The sequence below is a fragment of the Camarhynchus parvulus genome, chromosome 3 (assembly GCF_901933205.1).
Source record: "Camarhynchus parvulus chromosome 3, STF_HiC, whole genome shotgun sequence".
Taxonomy (NCBI): domain Eukaryota; kingdom Metazoa; phylum Chordata; class Aves; order Passeriformes; family Thraupidae; genus Camarhynchus; species Camarhynchus parvulus.
This window is the reverse complement of record NC_044573.1, coordinates 84,842,555-84,864,892: the sequence shown is the minus strand read 5'-3', so window position 1 is coordinate 84,864,892 and position 22,338 is coordinate 84,842,555. Positions and strand designations below refer to the sequence as shown.

General features: G+C 33.9%; 1 protein-coding gene across 1 annotated transcript in view; it reads left to right on the top strand.

Annotated features, from left to right (window-relative positions):
* Positions 1-22,338, top strand: part of CSMD1 (CUB and Sushi multiple domains 1) — a 1,057,303-nt gene that overhangs the window by 726,703 nt on the left and 308,262 nt on the right. The window contains exons 8-10 of the mRNA XM_030946379.1: positions 6,087-6,174; positions 10,797-10,921; positions 12,729-12,850. Coding sequence (XP_030802239.1) covers positions 6,087-6,174; positions 10,797-10,921; positions 12,729-12,850 — 335 coding nt within the window. The remainder of the gene's footprint in view (positions 1-6,086; positions 6,175-10,796; positions 10,922-12,728; positions 12,851-22,338) is intronic.

Genomic DNA, 22,338 nt, shown 5'->3' with positions numbered 1-22,338 from the left:
TAAATAAAAGGGCACAAGCAAGGGTGCAAAACAAAACATGAAGATGCTACTTCAGAAGACCCTGAAGTAGGGCTGACAGACATACACATAGTCTCTCATAGAATGTTCTAGAAACCTTCTGGGCAATCACAGGCTATTGATCTGCATGGCCACTCCCAATTAGTCCCAATGTCTTTTGCTCCTCACCATAAACTGCCTGGATGTCATCAGTTGTGGCTTCTTATTTCTTGAAGCTTGATGTTAGTTGTCCACAGTGTGGCTGTGTGGCCAGTGTCTGGCCAGTCTGCTCCAGGACAAGCTTCCCACATATACTTTGTTTTGAAGTCATGGCCTTTGAAGTATCACATAATTTACACAGGCCTGAGTAGTTCATTAGTGCCTTTTCAGATTCCAAGTGCATCTAAAGCAGAAGATGGAGTATGTCTGGAGTAGGACTGATATTATAACAAGGGAGATTTCAAATACCTTGTATTGCTGCGTGAAACATCTGTTTAACCAGCCCTTCCTCCTGCCTAATGCTGCTCCTTGATTAAGCACTTCCCATATGCTGAACTAAATTAGGATGTTAATGTATGTGGTAATTGTTTATTATTATGATTACAATATTTTAAAATCTGATTTATGTGTATAGTTATTGCCAGTCTTTCTTATTACTATTGCATTAGAATCAGAGCATGTGAAACATTTTAAAGGAATTCTGAATTTCCTGTGTCATATATCAAGTAAAACAATGAAGATGACCTCCAAAGCTGTGGAAACTGTAGTTTTTATGATCCCAATTGAGAAAATTGAAGAAATCTTGTTGATTCATTCTCAATCAGTGAAGAAAGAAAAGATTTTATATTTATCAAGTAGAAATTTGAATCTCTAGTCTTAGCCCTAGAGGTTGTATACAGAAGTAAATCTGTCTATCACGTTAATGAACTCACAGCTACTCTTCAATTATTTCTGCAAAAAGACTTGAGAATGTGTTATTTTTGCAGTATATAATAGCCTGACTTGTTGAGAAGTTCCAGAGTTAAGTCATATCCACTGAGAGTGCTCTGTCTCTGTACTACAGACCTGTGTGGTGGTTGAAGCATCTTTGATGTTCTCAAACCTGCTGTTAGGAAAAGAAGCAAAAAACCCCAAACCTGACTAGAATATTTCCTCACTTTTCTCCCTGCCCTGGGACTTCAAATACTTTTTTAACTTTAGTCTCATGGAATACGCACCGTTTCCTCTAGCTGATTGTTCCTTGAAGAACTGGGATGCAGTATGAAGGACTGTCTATGTAAAGTGATGTCTTACTTTGATATTAGCCAGGATTATATCCTCTTTAACTTTTTTTTAAAACAGAGAGGGTATACTGAGAATGTACTAAGAATATATTGGGAGAGACTGGTCCTAAATTTATTTGTCCTAATTACGAGGTTATACATGTTTAGTTTATATTTGCATTTCAGAGGAACATTGTTATTTACTTTACATTTACTTTTACATTTACTTTACATTTATTTATAAGTTTTGCAAACTTTAAATAGAATATTACTTTCCATTTTCATTGACACCATTGTTATGAAATTTTTAAATTCTAAAATGTAAATTGAAATGATAGTAAAAATACATTCAGTCTGTAAATTAACTTTGAATATAAGAGAAATAATTCAAGTTTGATGTGAAAAAGATGGAAAAAAAAACAGAAGAAAGATGCAAAAAGCATGAAACGCCTTTTAACACCCTAGGTAAATGAAACTTTATGCAGTGCAGAAAGAGTACAAACTAGACATGGGTCTTTCAAGAGCACACAGAAGTTTTTTTCTTCAAAATAAACCAGTGAAATATTGGGCATGTGACTGGATGCATAGAAATGATGTATCTGGAAAATGCTTGCAGACGCTGCAAGATTTAAATGTATTTTGAAAGTGGGATACTCAAATCAATTATACTTGCTCCTCACATATATCTCAGTAGCAGTGGACAATACTTTATAGTAGTGGATAAAGTAGAAACCTGGCAAGATTGTAACAGAGGAAGATAAAGGTCTCTGACAGGAATTTGTTTGAGCACCTTTTCATCTCTTTTCAGTCTGAATGATAAATGTTAGAGCTAAAATACATCTTAATACCTAATTTTTAGTTAAATTCCAAAATACTTGCAGGTGCAGGTATTAAGCATACTAATATGTAAAAGTATATAATTAAGTGAGCTGAAGTCCCTGGTGGCTCTGAACCAGTAGAGGCAATAAATTGGTTTACTAATTTGAGAGATTTATTCTTTTTTTTTTTTCCCATCTGGAAAGATAAAGTCAGGCAGGTTTGTTTTACAGGGAATTGTATTTATTTTGTCATGACAGCATGTCATGCAAACACCATCTGTTAAAAGTACACTTGACAGTTCACTGGGGAAAATAGAAGCTAAAATCTGTGCCATGTTTAACAAGGCCTGTAGACATCCAGGAAGATGTGCTGAGTTCCAGACATAGGATGCCTGTCCTAATCAGAGATAGTATTTCTCTGGATAAGCAAGAGGCTGAACCACCATGCCCTGATATTGGTGTGAGAGTGTGTTGACACCTTGTGAGAGTAAAGTAGTGGCTGAGAAGAAATTTTTGCAAAGGTTATCATCCATTGGGAAGATCATTTCATTCTGTGCTATGACTAAGGTTTCATTCAGCATTTACTGATGTCCCAAAGTACTTAAGCATTTTGTATATACATAGATCTGTACATTGGCTTCACTCCTATGTGATGTGTGATGTCCTGAAAACACAGCAGCAAAGGTAGCATTCTCCACCTTGTATTACAGCTGTTACCACATGGTTCATGTTTAGTAAAGTGAGTAAGTCGAATAACCATATCAGTTGTTTTGCTTATGTTTGTGTTTTGGTGATTCATAGTCCAAACTGAATCTCATGTCCACTAACATAGCTACAGTTCTCTGCTAAAAGTAGTAAATATTTTTTTTTTTTTTTAAACAGAGGACGAAATATTAGTGGGGAGAGAATTTATTTTAAGAAACATCAGTGTAGAAGTGGGCTGCTTTTGTAGCGAGACCAGGTTTTTCACTATAACTGCATTTCAGTGCTGACACTTTTCAAGCAACTACAAGACTAAACTTTCAGAATAAAATATATGAATACTCACTAGTATATGCTTTCTCTGAAAGTTTCTCTGAAAGCCTTTATTCAAACACAAAAAACTTTATTAATCTAAGTAATATTAGTGAAATTAGCAGGATTGAGCTCTGGTGTAGAGACGGTGAATTCCATGTGCCATACATGGACAAAAGTCCAGAGGAACTGAATTTTCACTCATGTTTGGCTTTTGTATTTAGAAGGAAATATTTTTTTAATTAAGACCTTATATTTTCAGTTGTGTCTTCAAAGAAATTTTTGATATTATCATAATCTTTCTTGATGTAGTGTACAGAACAAGTATGCAGGGCAATGAGTAGTGTTAAAAAGATGTGGATAAAGAGGTGATTCCTGTATTCTTAAAACATTCTAGATTAAAAAAAAAAAGCATGTGTTGAAATATACTGTAATCATTGCAACTTCTCTGCTTCTCTACAGAAGACCTGACCTGTGCTCAGGTCAAGATCTATGGTCCATAATAGCGCATTGTCTCAGTTGTCTTTTTATAGTGCTGTAATACAGTTTTTTAGCTCATTAAATTGTCTCTTGTAAATCTTTGAATTTCTATATAAATGAATTGTCCCTGAAGCTGCCAAATCAGACATGAAGATTTATAGCTCTTAAAATCTGATTGTATGTATCCTATTTGTCACCACTCCTTTTGTTGCTATATTAAATTTGAAAGCATATCACTGTGTGGGAAAATCAGCTGCTTTTTACATCTAAGCTCTCATCACCTTTCAGCTGTAATGCTGTCATCTGTAATCCACTCAGATTTATGTAATTTATTTTGTGGAGCTAAAATATTCCAATTAACTTTGTTTTGTTTTGTTTTAAATTCAGGAAGAATGCTCTGTCCTTTTCTTAGAAATTTCCCAAAAATCTTCTAAAATGGAAAATATGATCCACAAATTTCTACTAGTTCTGTTTTTTGTGGAGGAAACAGAAAGACTGGAGGCATACAGCTGTAGTGGGTTAGCCCCAGCTGGGCCCCAGGCGCCCACCAAAGCCTCTCCATTACCCCTCTCCACAACTGGATGGGGGAGAGAAAATACAACCAAGAGTTCATTAATTGAGATAAGAACTGGGAAAGATCACTCAACAAATACTATCATGGGCAAAACAGACTGGAATTAGGGATATTGCATTTATACTAACAAAATCAGAGGAGAATAATATGAAATAAAGAAAGACCTTATAAAGACGTTCTCCCACCCTTCCCCCCTTCCCAGCTCTACCTTCTCCCCCAGATGCACAGGGTGATGGGAGTGAGATTATGTTCAGTTAGTTCATCACATGTTGTTGCTGCTACTCAGGGAGGAAGCTGCTCCAGCATGTTGTTCTTCTCATGGGAGATAATTCTCCATTAACTTCTCCAATGTGAATATATCCCATAGGCAGCAGTCCTCCCCAAGCTGCTGCAGTATGGGGTGCAGTCCTGCAAAGACAGGCTGCTCCAGTGTAGGTCCTTTACAGGGACACAAGTCCCACCAGCAAACCTGCTCCAGCATGGGCTCCTTTCTCCACAGGTTTGCAGGACCCTGTATCTGCGCCTCTGTGGTTCTCCGTGGGCAGCAGGAGCACAGCTGCCTCACCATGGGCTGCAGGGGAATCCTGGCTCCAGTGCCTGGAGCACCTCTTCCCCATCCTTCCGCACTGATCCTGGTGTCTGCAGAGCTGTTCCTTTCACACATTCTAACCCTGCTTTTCTCTGGCTGCAATTACAACTGCACAATCACTTCTTTTTTTCAGTCAGTTAGTCAGTTATCCCATAGATATTATCACCATTTCTAATTGGCTCAGCCTTGAGTCACCACCAGTGGGTCCATTTTGGAGCTGCCAGAGATTGGCTTTGCTGTACATGGAGGAATCTTCTGGCAGCTTCTCATAGAAGCTACCCCTGTAGTTTTCCTCCTCCCTCCCCTTGTCCCTGCTACCAAAATCTGATAATGCAAACCCATGACAGACTTTATGTCAGTTCTTCCTTTTTTCAGCTGGAAACACCATATGTCTATGTGTACAGGATAAAAAGCACATGTGTCTTCAGGTTTTCTGAATATTTGGTCTTCTGCTTTATATCATTTATCTATGATAAATAACTTTTAACTTCACATTTTCCTTAATTACCATTTCCGGAGTGTAGTAGGAAAAAGGGGGACACAATGTTCAAATTGTTTTGAATTTTGAGAGTACCATAAGTCTGGACATCTATATACATAGTATCATTTAATTATCTGAGAGTCTGGATGAAGAAATGAAATGGAGGGAAAAAAGAATGGAATAGTATAAGATACCTTGTCTTTCTCTTCTTACCTGAAAACAAAAAATAGAGATTTGAGCCTCATTTGCATGAACACATATTAAGCTGGCTAAAAAATGCATCGTTCAATGGGATGTCTTGTATGGTTTTTGAGATTATCTTCAGCTGAGGTAGGGATTGCTCAAAAGTTGGACTCAATGATCTTGGAGGTCTTTTCCAATCTAAATGATTTTGAGATTCATAAAAATATTCCTGCTATACAGTTCTACAGTATCACAGTTGGGTTCTTGCCTTTTGTTTATTTTAAATCTTATTATGGACAGATTTTATTATGAAGATTTTATTTTCTCTTATATTTCTTAACCTTACAGTGATGTGTTGTGAAGATTTCAGAGGGTGATTTCATGAAATGATTCTTTTTCCTGTTTGAGGAAAACTCTGAATTCTAGTGTGTTCATAAAAAGAATGACTGACTGTTGGAAATCAATCATTTCCCACAGAAGAAAAACTTTTTTTTATCATAACAAATTAAAATAAATAATACATAAATAAATCAATTATGTGAGGATTCTTTTTGGTAACAATTTCCACTGGTTCAAGAAAAAATGTCAAAATATGGTTGCATTCAGGCAATGGAAGTTTATGTATGGGAAATGTAAAGAGTCATCTTTAGAGCTGCATGTCTAATATGTTTTTTTCTTTACTTTGCAGTGACCCAGGGTGGGGATGCAATTGCATCTGATACGTGTCCTGATCCTGGAATTCCTGAAAATGGGAAGAGGGTAGGCTCTGACTTCAGGTAGGTCCATTTCATGATTTTTACTATGAGGATAGTAAAACATTGAAGTTTGTGAAAGAGATTGTAGAATCTCCATGCAGGAAGGCATTCAGAACTCACCCAAGCAGATCTCTGAGCCCTCTCTTCCAATTGGACTTGCTTCAAATCGACTAGATGATGTGCTCTTCCAATCTTCTTTATTCTGTGAATCTGTAAATGTCATACATGAATCTATACATTTCATACAGCTTTTATGTGTTCATGATACATTGTTGGCCAAACACGCTCTCATCTAATTGTGGTCCAAATCAGTGGTATATGAGCAATTGTTAAGAAACAGTAGCAGGTTGAAGAGCACTGATAAGCTCAGAGAGGGTAAGGAAGAAAATTACTTCTTTTCACCTCTAGGAGGTAGTCTGTAAATTGAAAGAGGAAGCTAACTAAAGTAGTTTTGGTGAAACTGGTTCAAAGATCCAAAAGCGTGAATCCAAAGAGCTCAACCACAAATTTCCCAGCAATGCATAAAAATACCAAGAGGGAAAACCTAAAAGAACCTTAAAGCTCAAGGTACATTTTAAGATATCCAAGGGAATCAAATGCCAAAGACCTTTGCAAACCACAATTAACTATATTTTGAACACAGACTCAGGAATGAATGTGAGTTAAAGGTATCTTAAATGCCTGGAGCTCACTTATGAGCATTGTTTGTGCTTACTAAACTGGCAGAGTAAAGCTATTCCCCTACCTCCTTTATCCCAGCCTCTTATAGTATTTTCATTTCACCAAGTGTAGCTTACTGTTCATGAGGATAAATGAATACATAAGGTGCTCAACAAGCAACACCATATAACATAAATAAAACATGTTGTGTACTTTGATCACATTAATTGTGTGCATGCTTTGGGCCTCCAGTTCTGAATATTATTTGAGAGAAATGATAACAGTTTGTTTTTCACCTAAACCTTACTTACTATCTGAAAAACTCATTATGCAAAGCAAATGTTTTTAATGTACTTAAAGGTTTGTTAATATCTATTTAAAACATATCTATCTTAAAGTTAACTGTCTAAATCTAGAAGGACATTTAAATAGAAATTTTGGCTGGAATTTGGTCTTTATTTCTCTGAAATGACAAATCAAGCTCTTCCACAGGAGAAGGGGAAATAATATTTCCTGCTGCTTGCATTTCTCCAATGTAATAAAAGTACTCTGGAGAGTAAAAAAAGGCAATGTTGTTTTTTTTTCTTTTCTAAGCAGCAAGTATAAACACCAGAAGGAGCTATTGTTCTTGTCAGGAGAATGACAACTGTGAATATTAATCTGAACTAAAACATGTGAAAATGCACATTATTCAAAATCTTTTTCAGTCTACTGAAAGACATGTTATAAGTGGGATTGATGGAAAGGCAGAGGGTTTATTTTCCAGACAGCCTGAGACCCAACTGATTCAGTGATGACAAGTTCTTTGAAAAGGGTTTCACTGTTTTCAGCATAATAATGGCATTCATTCTAATATAATAAAGCAAACAAAGAGGTATTGAAATCTTAACCTTTTCTTTCTCTCCTCCTGCTATGCTTCTACTGTGTTCATTTCAGGAAGTAGGGAGATAATTTTCAGTGATTTTAAAACAATTCAATGGATATTTAGATTAATTTTGGGGGAGAAATGGCAAGTCAGACTTGGCTAGAGTAATGAGAATGTAATCAATACAATTTTGAGGTCAATATCACATTTTATATTTATGTGAGATTGCAAACCAGTAGATTGTTTAAATGAAATCTGAAATGTATTTAAGTAATACTATTTCAGCTCTGCTTAAATATCATATGGTATGTATGGTAATGTGAAAATGCAGCCATTTCCCACAATTTCACCAACGCTTGTAAAATAAATGGCTTTTAAATTTCCAAAACAGATTTTGAAAATTAAATTAAAATTTTTATGTTAGTATTTTCTTTTTTTAAATATTTTCTTCCTGTCAAATTCTAGCCTTCTCTACAAACCCACAAATTATTTTTGGATGGAGTTAAAATTTAAAATAGAAAAAGAAAAATGAGGAAGCAGATTTCTTCCTTGTATTTGAAGTTTACAGAGAGAAGTAACAAAGCAAAACACAAGACTTCTGGTGCCCACAGATTTGCTCAGTGACTATGGAGGTAGAGATGAGGAAAAAAAAAAAAACAACAAAAAAACAACAAAACTCCCCAAACTCAATTAAAACCTTTCATCATTAACTAGTGGATATTAAATGAACTAGGAATTTTCTTTGAAATCACATATCAAACAAGCTATAAGACATCTTCAAAAGGATGTCCCCTTTTTAAATGGGAAACTGTCAAGCTTAATCAATGGAGAGACTCAGCAGTTTGGATGTGAGAACAGTTTTATTGTAGACTGTGATCCAGATGCATCCCCTCTCCTGAGATGCTTCTTTAGATCCATAAGGAGCTTTGGAGTACTTTGTGCCTTGCTCTTTAATGTGAACTTTTTTGCTATGTTTCTTCTTTGTTTTTATTATGTTGTTTTCAGCACATTTATTTTGTATACTTTAGTTTGCCTTCAGATATTTCAGAAGATTATACCCACTGTGTAAAACATATCAAGTTCACATTAATTGCCCTTAGATCCTTAGATACAAGCTATTTCCAGAGCTTTAGGAAAAAAATCCTCCAACCTCCTGAAATACATTTGTAGAATAATATTGAAATAAATTGAATCATCATGAGTGTATAGCTTAGTGTGTGATGTTTTATGTATACATTGATAAAATTTTAAAAGTATTTCTACAATGATCAAAACCCAATCTAAACATACAATCCTTACCTTACTTCATTAGACATAAAATTATTTATATTCCTCCTGTTCATCTCCCTCCATCCTCTTTTTTCTTTCTGAGGGGGATGTTCAGGTATTTTAAATTATAAATTGCTGTTGGAGACAGACAGTAATTATACATTTAATTTCACTCTATGTTTTTGTATGTGCACAGTTTTGTAATTCTCCTTATGTGCCTTGATAGTAGCAAACTTCAGGGAAATGTTGGTTTTCATGTTGCTTCACGCATCATTACCTTGTGGCATGGTCTTCATCCAATATGATTTTTAAATACTTTACTTCTCAATTTCTGTTTATCACTGCTACATAATAGCTTAGGTTTTTTTCCCAAGAAAAAGAAACAAAGAGATCCTCATTCTAGAAAATAGGAGAAAATGCCATTAAAAATATGTGTTTATGGCATTAAAATATGAGATTAATGAGTAATATTTTCTTTACCAATAAAATAAACTAAATTTTATTAATTTGACATTTTTTTTTCAAAAACTGCTTGGTCTCTTTTTCTGAGGGCTTTAAGAATGTTCTGAAGATTATGACAAGTATAAAATAAAGACAATTGTAGAAACTTACCTTACTCTTCAAGAATTTTATGCATTTTGCATAAATTATGGAAGTAAAAGGCCAACATTTTCCCTGCCTTTCTGAGTTTTCTCATTTAACAGCTCAAGAACAAAGTGACAGGAAAAGCAGTTTTGAAAGCTTTTCTAGATTTGAAGCATAATACTAAAAACTTAACAAAAAAAAAAACCAGTCCTATTAAAATTTCCTGAAATAATGAAAAGAAGTATAGAAGCAAATAATAATGTCAATAAACAATATAGTTAGGGTTTGTGAGATTCTCTGAGAAACTAAGAAAATACTAGTCCATGAAGGGTGGGAATAAGCTTGTGATAGTGAATTATATGGTATTATATGCGGCTCTTCCCAGCACAGTTTCGAGCATTGAGCCTCCTGAGTGCCATATAGCAATCCCCTGGTGTTTAGGACTCAATAACTTACAGAGACTAAACTGAGAACTCTGCTTTGTTGAGTTCACTTTGTTTGTGACACGGGACTATCAAATACAAATTTTAAAAGTGCAAGAAAACAAACAACAGAACCAGTTAATTATGACGGGGAACAAAGAATGTTGCAAATAATAAATGGAGCCAGATACTTAAATACTGTTTAAGAAAACTGTCTGTGATATAGACCATAAGTGTATACAGTCTTTGAAAATCTTCATAACAATTGGGCAGCATAAGTAATTCCAAAGGGATACATTTCAGTGTTGCAAGTGTAATAGTCAAATTTCAGTCCTAAACAATTTATAGCTTAATGTAATGTTTTAGAGGAAATTTCAACAGGATTAGGAATATTTAATGAATTTCTGCCATTGATTGAAATTAATATTTCCTGGATATGTGTGTTGAAAAATTTCCAAATTGCTTATTCTCTCATTTGAGTGAATATAGCAATGTTGAAATTATTCATTAAGTTCTGTTGCCTGAAAGAATGGTATATATTTTTGATTGATGTATAAAAAGTGATATATATTTCCTTAGATAAAATATATATCCATATATTCATTGAACTCATACTGTAAAAGAATTTATTGTTTTGTATTCCTTAAAAGGTGGGCAAATTGAATAATAGACCTTTTCCCTAGAGTATAAGGTTTTTTTTATGAATACAATATTGATAGAGCACCTGATTTTTTTTGTTTGGATCTGGAAATATAGTCACTTGGCAATATTTACATTTATTTGAGAATGTTGATATTAAAATGTATTTAATTCCTTCCTTCTGTCTCCCCTTTTTCTCCTAGGGTGGGTGCAAGTGTACAGTTTTCCTGTGAAGACAATTATGTACTGCAAGGTTCTAAGAGCATCACTTGTCAGAGAGTGACAGATACACTGGCTGCCTGGAGTGACCACAGGCCAATTTGCAGAGGTAACTGCTATTCTTTGGAACTTTTTTGTGAGGTTTTGAAGGGTAATTTATAGTTTCTGCTGCAATGAAATTCAAAACTAAGCAAACTAAAACAGGGAACAATATCTCATGTATATGTCTATATATGATTATGAATGTACAAAGATTTTTATGTAGCTTGAAGTATGCAATCAGATGTGTAGAAAGAATATCAATTTAGGGAGCAAATTTCACTTAAATAGTTTTCATTTCACTTAGTCTTCCTTTTATCATGATAAACTTACTTTAAGTAGAACTAATTAGTTAGGTTTATGTTAATTTTTTCTAAATTAATTCCTAAATATGAGATTCTCAGTATCATGCTATGTTTTTATCAGTCACAGATATTTACCTAGTCCTGATTTTTCTGGGCTCAACTTCAATTGTGCTTCTTGCTCGGCTTTACTCCTTGCCCCTCCCCATCCTTTTAGCCTTATCTTAGAAGTTTGAATAGGAGAAAGGTAAAGGAGTAACAGCTTGAATCAAAAATCTTTCTGCAAGAGAGATGTTTCTTAGCCTTTCTTCTTTGAGGACAGCTACAGGAGGGACTGACTGGTGTTTTTATTGCTACAAAGTTGTATCTCTGGATTAGTGTGCTGTAGCAGACCTTAGGCAGGAGGAATTGAAAATAAAGTAATAGATTGTGTGATAGTTATGGTCCTGGAGGTATAGTGTTTCTAGCAGTTAATAGAAAGAAAATGCCCTGTATTTCAGATCCCATTATTTTGTCCTTGTTATTCTTTCAATTAAAAGAATATAGATTGCTTAATACAGCAGCAATGTGCTAAGCTTTCTGTATTGTTAGTAGCTAGCATAATGTGGCATACTTAAATGTGATTAGTTTTTTGCGGCACTTAGGGACAGGGTTTAGTGATGGACTGGACAGTGGTAGGTTAAGCCTTGCATTTGGTGAGTTTGTAATTAGAAATTTTATGATCTAGACTCTCTGTTTAGCATGTTGACAAAGTACTGTGATACCATAAACATGACAATGACATTTTGAAATATTCTGAGTTCTGTAAATCTGTGTCACTGGAAATTATGTCTCAATACTTTTCAATGTTTCTAGTTACTTAAATATTTTCAGAAATTTGAATATTCTTGTAAAATCTATCCTTAATGCTCTTTAAAAGATAACTAAATATGTTAAGCAATATATTTTTAAATGCTGACTATCTGGGTTTGCTGAATGTGGCAGAGGGATTGTGATGGTTTCAGAACTCAGTCTTCTTTACCAAAGTCAGACTACATACTGCCTTGAACCATTTTATATTTTTTTTATTTGTCTTTATATTTCCTGTGGTGTAAAGAGCTAAGACACCACAGAAGGTCATGTTTAGGTTAAGGACATGTAGTTACACAAATATTGTGATACATGTGTTTCTTTCTCCAAGTCATGGGGAAATCATGAAGGAGAGCGCATACTGGCCCTTACATTCATGGATAGAAGTCTCCCTCCATCCATTTGGGAAGGGTAAATCTTTCTCCAAACAGAGTATTGATATGATAATTTTGAGTATTTAATCTACATAAAGTAAGAATAAAATATTGTAAATGTTGGGCTGATTAAATTGAAAAGTGCTCATTTCTTCCCCTGTAGATAAATTTTCACTTTTTTTTTTTTTTTTTGGTCTGGCTGAAATACCTTTAAGGGCAGATTGTTATGGAATATATCAGCATATTAATAATTTCACAGCAAGTTGTTGCTAATGCTGTGGCAATTTTGTAATATTTATTTTAAACAGAGCATCCAGTCTAAGGCAATCTGGTTTGTTGGTTATCATTTTAGCTAGAACATGTGGTTCTAATTTACGTGGACCGAGTGGCATTATCACATCACCAAATTATCCGGTTCAATATGAAGACAACGCACATTGTGTGTGGGTCATTACAACAACTGATCCAGAAAAGGTATGCTTTTTCTCTTGTCTCAAGTGAATTTTGGATTTGTCTTAAAAATATTTTATATATATTTGCAGAAATGCATGAACACATGCAAGTCTGTATGTTCATTTAAACACAAAAAGGAACAGAGTGGAGTTGTTACAAAAATACGCTGGGCACTAGAGAGGAGAAAAGTAGCATGTGTGAAAATGTCCACTCAGAGTAATAGGTCTACTTAAAATTTTGTAGTTTTAAATACATTTTTAATGAAGTACAGAAAAATGTAATCAAAATTCCACATTGCTAATTAAGTTAATAGTGAATTTTTGATGTTGCACCTTGATACTTAATCACTGTTGAATCTTAACATAAGATTTCTTGTCATAAAAACTGGACATTACATGTAAGTATTTTGAGAGTTGTTGTTAGTTATTTTACTACCTACATATTTTCTTTTCAATCTACTGTCTTCCAGTAATGATTCTTAATACATAACTATGAATTAGTCATCTAATTATGCATAAGATAGTGGTTATAACAGAATATTTTTACTGTTTTTCTGCAAAATCAGTAAGGGATGGAAACATCCTACCTGTAGAAAAAAAAAAAAAAAGACTTTACTTATATTGTACTTCTGTGTAATGAAATGCTGAATAAATGTATTGCTATATGGCAGGGAATGTATGATCTTTATGTACTTTCATAATTGCAAAACATATATTTCCCGTGCAGCCTTTTGGAAGACTGTATTCTTGACTTTAAAGTAGTTAAGGAAAAAAATGTTTATCTTACCATAATTAAGTGAAAATGTTTACCTGCAGAAAAGATAAATTTGCTGCATGCTTTCATAGCATATTTTTGAGATGTAAATACTATTGCTTTGTGAAGTTAATTAAATTCACTTTTTTCTTAAAGAGGATTCAGTTTGGCTCAGTAAAGATATGTATTCAGGAAAAATGGGCAAAAGTGCAAAACTACTATATTGAGAAAGATTATACTGTAGTGGGATTTCTCGCAGAACAGAAAAAGCTTTTTTCAGTTCCAAACTGACCTGTTATATTTTATTTTAAATAGCCATTAGATGTGAATATTTCTCCTAGAAGGCCTTTGACTTTAAAATAATTACATTTTATAGAAATTATTAAATTACTTTGCATTTTTAAATATAGAAAAGCATTTAAATTATGGAAAATGTATGAAAATTTAATCTACTCAAATTTATATTCAGTAGTGTGCTGTCTTGTTGACTTTGCAAAACAGTATATTTTTGGAAGAGAAAAATTAAATGTGTATTTTAAAAAAAGTTAAAATTCCCACAAATAGAGGAGTGTATCGGCATCCTCATGCTTTCTTTATTCAGTTAATTTTAAGTAGAAAAATTGGTACTGACTATGCTGTTAAACTGTCCAGAGTGTGTTTTCTATGGGACTCAGACTTTCCTATGAAAGCCAGTAAACGCCCATCTACTACAATAATGCACAAGTTCTCTTAATTCTGTACAATTTATCTTTCTCAGTGAATTTAGAATTTTAGTAGTGCAGAACTTAATGAGATTGGTGTGGATTCATTAGGACTTGAAAAAACACTACTCTTAAGTAGAGGTCTTTGGGCAGGTTGCTAGTTCATCAACAGGAGGAATTGCACACCCAGACAGACAAATTATGTTATGTTCAAGATTAAGAAGTCTGAGTAAACACTTGGAGTTTTACCCAGAAAAAAAATAACACTTGTTATATCCAGCTGTGTGGAAGGTAAAGACATGCTAACAGACACTGATAATCACAGCATGAGGAAAAGAGGTGTAACTTTTAAGTCTTTAATTTTTGGCAGTATGGGCAATATTGAATGGGTTACATTTTATTGGACTTGAATTTTTTTGCAGTGCAAGCTAGGAAGAATTTTCTTAATTTGATATCTCTTGGAAAGACTGTAGTTGCTTTAGGACCATGATGATTGTGAATGAGAAGTATTAAAATCAGACTTATTTAAGGCTGACAGTATCTTTAGGTTACTTTCACCTAAAGTCTACATCATCTTTATCAGTATTGGGATTTCTATCCCCAAATAACTGCACTGGGAGTTAATACATACCCTTTCAGTTAATAAAAGATGTGAAAGAAAAACATTTTACTTTACAGATTATCTGATTGAATGGAACACTACTTCTTTTTAATAAAAAAATATTGCTAGCATTTTGAAATCTATGAACTTAAAAAAAAATCAATTACCAAAATAATTTTCAAGTTTTCAAAACAATGAAATTATTTTAAGATATACTGAAAGTTTTGCAGATTTTCACCCTCGACTTTTCTTGGAGAATGAGAGAACTCTTGAAATTTGAACTGTGTATTGAAGATCTGATTTTACAATTACTTTGAGGAGTCTACTCTTTTGACTTGCAGATTTAAAAATATTTATCAGAATGCTTAGGTTCTTGTTGATTTTCTTTTCCAGGAAGCAGACAGCTCATGACATACTGTTACTCTGTATTTTAAATTACTTTTGACTTACTCTAAAAGTGAATTTGTGGCCTTTTATCAGGTTAGGTTGCAAGCAGAATTTTAAAGATAAGATAGTGTTTCCTTTTAAAATAACATTCAGTGAATTTTGAAGAGGATAATGCAGTTAAAGAGATTTCCTAGGTTTCATTCCAGAAAAAAAAATGCCCCCCAAAAACCACAAAGAAAGCAAAAACCAAACAAACAAAAAAGCCCAACAAAACAAACAAACAACACCCAAAAAAACCATCCCAAAACCATAATGAGCTGGAATATTTTTTTTTAATGGAAAAATTTTTTAAGTTTTGCATTCTGGTTCTGGCATGGGAACAGATTTTTAATGCCAAATCAAAATGAAAACAAATTTTAACATCCTACAGAGACAGTAGCATAGTTTCAGGTCTTAGCCAACTATATCAAGATCATTTTAAGTTAAATGTTTTTCTAAGATTTATTTGCCTTTTTCTGAGCAACACAGAAATCCAAATTTGAGTCTTCTCCTGTTCAAAGGTATTCCTGCTTATTTCTTCCTTAACCATTTATTTGTTTCCTCTGGATCCCACTTATTGCAGCTTTTGATCAGAATCCTACTGAGTCATTTATTAGGCTTTTATTACTTGCAAATACAACTTTATGGTGCTTTTCTGACTGTGTCAAGTGCATGCTGTAATTTTTTACAACTCTTCATTGTTTTAGCTCTTCTATTATGCAATTTCTCAGCTTTCTAGAATCAGTTACTTTGAACTCTTTTGAGGACCTACTGATGTGTTCTCTTTGCTCCTTTCTTACTGTTAGTATAATCTCATTAGACTATGAACTAACCATGCCTCTACCCCTTGCTGTTTCAATTCCTTCTCCAGACTGTGGATACTTACTGCCTTGGATTTCCTGCTGTTTTCACTGTTTTATGATAACATTGCAAGGGCTCAGTTTTTCAGCCCCAGTGTCTATTGGACGGCAAGATTTGTTGCATTATGGCATTGTTGCTTCAGCACAGATGCCTAATTTTGCCCAATATTTTCCTGACTGATAGCTGATTATGGTATAGTAGATGTGCTATGGGCTGCAATATTGCTAAGTTTAATGACCTGGTAAATAAAGACTGTGTCCCAGTTACAGGAGTTTTTATTGAAGGCTGTACTTTCTGCACTGTACAAAGCACAGATGTATTAAGTATTTGTTTGAGCCTAGTAACTTCCTTCTTCTATAAAAAGTAAAAGTTATTCGCTACAATTGACACAACTGAAGACATTAAAATTAATTATAGTGTGAGTGGGAAACTTCACGTACAGTTTTATGGGTCTGAGCTCTCAGGTATTTGTATAAAGTTGGATTATGCCTCAATATGTTGGTATAAAAATATGTTGGTATAAAATGCTATTTCTAATTTATTGCCTTTCAAAGCACATAGCTGGGGAACTTCAAAACAACATTTTTATTCAGAAAATCTTTGCCCAGTTCACACCTAGGGAATTCACATACTGTGACAGTTGATTTTTAGATAATTTATTTTAAGATAATTTATTCTTGCAATATGCTTTAAAAGAGCAATTTTACTAGGTAGCATATGGTAGTATGCAGGGGGATTGAGTGAGATTATCTTGCTGATTCATGGATTGTTTCAAAAGTTTGTGGTAGCTCAGGCATGATCTGCTAGTGACACTTGTCTTCCATATAATAGCTTATGCATATATTCTGCAATGAATTCATTCTGCGGTGAATTCAGAAACTGTGTTTTGTCCAATTAGGAGACTTAATATTAGAGTGGGATTTTTGAGAATGTTCCCTTAAACAGGGCACATTTCATTTCTTCAAAGTTTCATTATAGACAAGGCTCCTGTCTCTCCAAATGGCTGATCAGATCATCCTGCTACCCATAAAAGGAAGTTTAACATTTACAGAACCTGCAATGTAACTATACTCTGACTGGGGAAGAATCTCTTGCTGAGCACCAGATAGCTCATCCCTAAGAGATTATTACCATAATCCAAAAAAAATTAATTTTATCTGAAGAATTTATCCTCTCACTCTATGTCACCTTTTTAAGTTGTAGACATCTTGAGGATCAAAAATATGTAGATCTAGGAACTGCTTTCACTAAACTTTTGTGTATTCATGGCAATGTACCATTTCATGCTTGTAATTACTCAATTACTATTTCACAATTATTAGGATTGATTTAATAGAGTGAAGGACAGTCATTGTGAATTTAGGATTGCCTCATTTTTACATCCTGTGCCTTCTGCATCATACAAATACAGTAACACCTTTCTGAAACAGATATTTCCCATGGCAGGTGGAAAATTAAAGCAATTTATATTCTCTTATCTCCTTCATACAGTGTTAAAGCTTTATGCCATCTGTGAATGTACATGTTCAAATTTAAACTTTTTATATTTTTATTTGCCAGAATGGCATCTTTGATTTTAGGGGGTTATAACATCATTGACAAAGAATTCACGTACTTTAGAATTAAAATTACTAAGGTCCTAGTAATGAAATAAACAAATACTGGTTAGGTTCCCTCTTGCCTTGAAATAAGTTTGTGTGCTTATTTAATTTTGTCATAATTGAGGATTACAATTTTGGAACATAAAATATCTAAGGTATTTACATCACAAAACTCTTGTTGCACTATAAGGATGAGATTTTTAATTTTCAATGTCTTAAAATCTCGTACAAGACTTCCAGGGTAGCATTTGTTTTATAGTATTAAATACATTTCAAAAACAAACCAAGGTGTTTGTAAATTTTGGTATAATGTGCAAAAGGTACTTATAAGCCTACTGGAAAAATCATGTTATGTATAACTGATTCCCTACAGTATATGTTCGTCTTCAATTTGAATTCATGTACATAAATTGTGACACAGAGCTCCATATACATACACATGTTATAAAAAAATACTTATATTGTGAAAAAAGCAGTCGCAGTCTACTTTTAAAAATCATATATTTTGATGAGTTTTGTGTTTTGTGTATAGTAATTGCAACATTATGATTTTTATTAACAATATTGACATTTTTACCTTTCAAAACATCATGTGAATGAGATGTTAGAGCTGGAACAAAAGACGCCATTTTAACACTGAAGACATTTAGAATGGAATTTGATTTGCACGCATGGGTGCTGTGTGTCCAAACTCTGATTATACTTGATGTGCATCTGTCGAATAGTCAGTGGAGTCAGAACAGTGCTTCACCTCCTCCTAAAGCACTCCACTAGAGGCTGATCAACTAAATCAACACTGGGCTTTGCTTGCTCTTACTGTATCAGAACCAAAGGGGATTAAGACATTCAAAATGTCACCGTGTAGGGTTTAGTATATATATGGTGGTATGGAAGAAAGTATGCTACTTTAGATGAAGAATATCCTGCATAGATTGAATGGGAAGGGTCTCATAATGGCCATATACATGGAATCAAATAACATCACTTTAGACTGGGGTTATACCAGAGTTACCTAAAACTGTTGAAGAAAATCTCTCCTACATTAACACATTTATTTCTGAGAATTTTGGTGGAACTGATAAACCCAAATCAAAGCCACTTTCTGTATTGAGTTTAGATGTCTCATTTGAGCATTAATTACAAGAAGTTTTGGGTCTTGTTTTCTTCAAACCGGGGGTAGTCATGGAAGATGGATGCATGGGATCAATACTCATCTCATGAGAAAAGCATGCAAGCACAAATTTCCTTCTATGCAAGGAAAGTATTTCCTGGTTGGCAAGAAAAGCTAACCAGAGGAGCAGTCTTAATGCCACTAGTGTTATTTCCTGTGGTATTTGCTTTATTTTTGTCAGGTGATTTCTACCATTAAGTGCCAAAAACCACCAAACACTAAAGTTTTTTGCCTCATAAGGTCATTGTCACAAATACAGGCTGACAGTTATTATTTCTTATTACTTTCCTTCCCTTTGACCTTTCTTTCATGCTCTTTTTGAGCACATGAGACTAACTACTGAGCCTTATCTGTCTTCAGTATCTCATATGTGTTTTCAGGGTATCAGCTGGATTCACATAACTGAGATTTAGCTGTAGAGTGGGAATTTTAGGAGACTCATATGGATCTAAGTATGGTATATTGAGTTGGAAATGGCAGTTTAGGGGAAAAAACAGCCAGTAAGACTTCAGGGAAAAAAACTATAGAAGCATACACATGAAAGAATGGAAAAGCTGAAAAGGGGGATTTAGCAGTATATTTGCTGTGATATTGTCTGTGATTTTATAACAAATCCATAATTCAGACAAGCAGTTAGAATGTATTAGATGGTAAAGCAATGCTCAAGGTAAACAAAAGTTTCAGTGTCCAAAAAAATGTCAACAAGGAAACAACAACAACAACAACAAAAAAAAAAAAAAAAAAACCAAAAAAAACCCAAAAATCAAAACCTTTGAAGTGATCAAAATGATTTTGTTAAATACAAAAAGGTATGCTATTTTCGAAGTTTAATGCATCCATTTCCTCATGTTCTAAGTACTCCTTACAGAGTGTGCATCAAATGACAATATTCTGGCACTGTGTTAATAAAATCCTAAAACTAAACCTCCACTTTTTTTCTTACCTTGTTTGTTCTATAAATTATTTTTAATTCCCTTGATAACAACTATTAGGTTTCTTCACCATTAAATTGTCATCTTTGTAAATCAAAAATATCAAGGTTTATGTGTAGACATTTTTCCCATTTTTCCTGGAGTGTCTGCAACTATTGATAGTATATAATACCTGAAAATGTCCTTGAATTTTTTGCTTATATTCCTTTTTTTCCCCTGTGCATTTTCTTTTCACTTTTCAAGTATGCAGCATAAAATATCTTTGTACAGACACTGTGCAGCCTGATGGGGTTGGTAATGAGGCCATAAACCCACATTTACTGCACAAGGAGGCAAGTGCTGCCGAATATTTTATGCTCCTATAGTTCTTTGTTACCTCACAAAGCACATTCATTTGCGTTGCCTTGGAACATGAGAGTTGGTGTTCTTTTTATATGTTTCTCACCATTTATCTTCTCTTGTAGATTATTACTTGGGTACATTTTCTACTGGGAAAATGTCAGCTGATAGCTTCAAGGCAAATAATAGAAAAATATGGAAAATTCACAGATTGCATAGTGAACTGTACATGTATATAAATAGAAGAAAATAAATTAGATTATTCTAAAAATATTATTATTTTCTGATAAATATTACCATCTCTCACTTTGCTTTAGCAATGCTATAGACTTGGTGTTGGTATCACAGTAAATAGAAACCTGCAAGTATTTACATAATAAATTTTTTAGGACTTCATTTAATGACCTCACTTTGGTGTAATATTAAACAGGAGCCTCCTATTTTTAAGAACTATTGTAAAGAAAGTAATAAATGGATTATTAGCTAGATGTGTAAATTGCAGATTTCAGGAAGATGGTGTTAAAAGGGGAGGATATAATTCTATTTATTGGAATTTTTACTTAGTCTTGAACTATAACAAGGTTTATAGTAAGTTACGATAGAATTAAAAGATTTTTCAAAGTGTCATGTGGCAAATTTGCCCCACTAGGGCTGATTTGATAGCTGAGGTAGCGTGAGAAAAGCGAACTGCAAGGGTGTCTCCACAATTTAAAGCATTTAAGTGCACTGCCTAAATTAATTTTACTTTATTAGGGTTTTTCTATCTTCAAAGTAAACTCCTCAAATGGTATTGTAGCCCATTTAAGATGAAATTTCCTCCTGGCTTTCATTAAGTAAAGCTGGAATATTCAATGCTCAACGTGACAGATGGACAATAAACTCATAAATGTTAAAAAAAAAATATATATAATATGTGTTTGAAAGGTTGCTAATGTCTAATTAAGTAATATTTTAAAATTTTGGAAATGTGAATTAAGAATTTTGATTGGACCTTTTTAGAAAATACAAAATTACACCAAAATGTGATGCTACTTTAAAGTAAATAGAGACAAACCTTCAGTCCTAAAGTGTGATCTCATCAAGAATCAAGGCAGGCATTATTACACCTGCTGTATATTGTGAAAAGATTAAAGCAGATTAGCAAGCTGATTTGTCAGCTACTTGACCCAAGAAAGATGTGGATAGACTTGAAGCATGTTAGGAAAAAACAGATGGTTCACCACTGGGTGGATTTATAAAAACAGAAGCACCACCATAGCCAATCCCAAGAACCTGGTCCTTCCTATCCTCAGCTTCAGTTGGCTTAAGTACTGAGTATTTGAACATTGATTTGATCTACAGTACAGGTAACAGAATCTTTACACTGTCTTTGAAACATTGCTTTCAATTTAGCAGGTACTATCTAAAACCCCTTGGATTTATGAGCCTTAGGGTCTATATCAGTCAGCCACGTATCTATGTATTAGTCATTTTTTTAAGATTCCTGGCTTGTTTAATAGTTAATCCTTGTAACAGTATGCAGAAAAAAAGGTTACCTACCCTTTTAAAACATGCCCCTATATGTTTCTAAAAATATCACCCATAAAGTTAAAAGTGAGAATAAACTCTATACATGAGATCTACAAGTGCTTAATGCTAATTTACTGTACTAGAAAATAATAAGTTCTTGTTTATCACATCTTCAGTCATTACTCAGCTTCTATGCTAATTTATTTTTTGCATTAATGCCCTGTTTTCAGCAGGAAGTAACCTATTTAAAGATTTTTTTCTCATTCCTTATATTTTCCAGTATTGTTATGAGACAGAACTTGCAGGGAAAATACTGGATTTGATTACTGGTCTATCTCTGTATCCAGGGGAAGAATGGCTTAGACAGAGCTTGTCAGGTTGGCCAGACCTTTTTCATGCAGCAATCATCTCAACATTTTACTCTTCATTTATTTAATAGCTGTTATCACTGTTTCAGGCTCACTGGAAAGGTAACAAGTGAAGAGCTTGCAGCATAATTCAGGTGTTCTGTAAAGAGACCAGAGAAGAGTGCTGGCTAGAGGGCAGGGAACCTTGCAGTTTTCTCTGCTGTCACTGCCTTTATGACGAATTTGATCAGTATAAACCAGAGTTCAC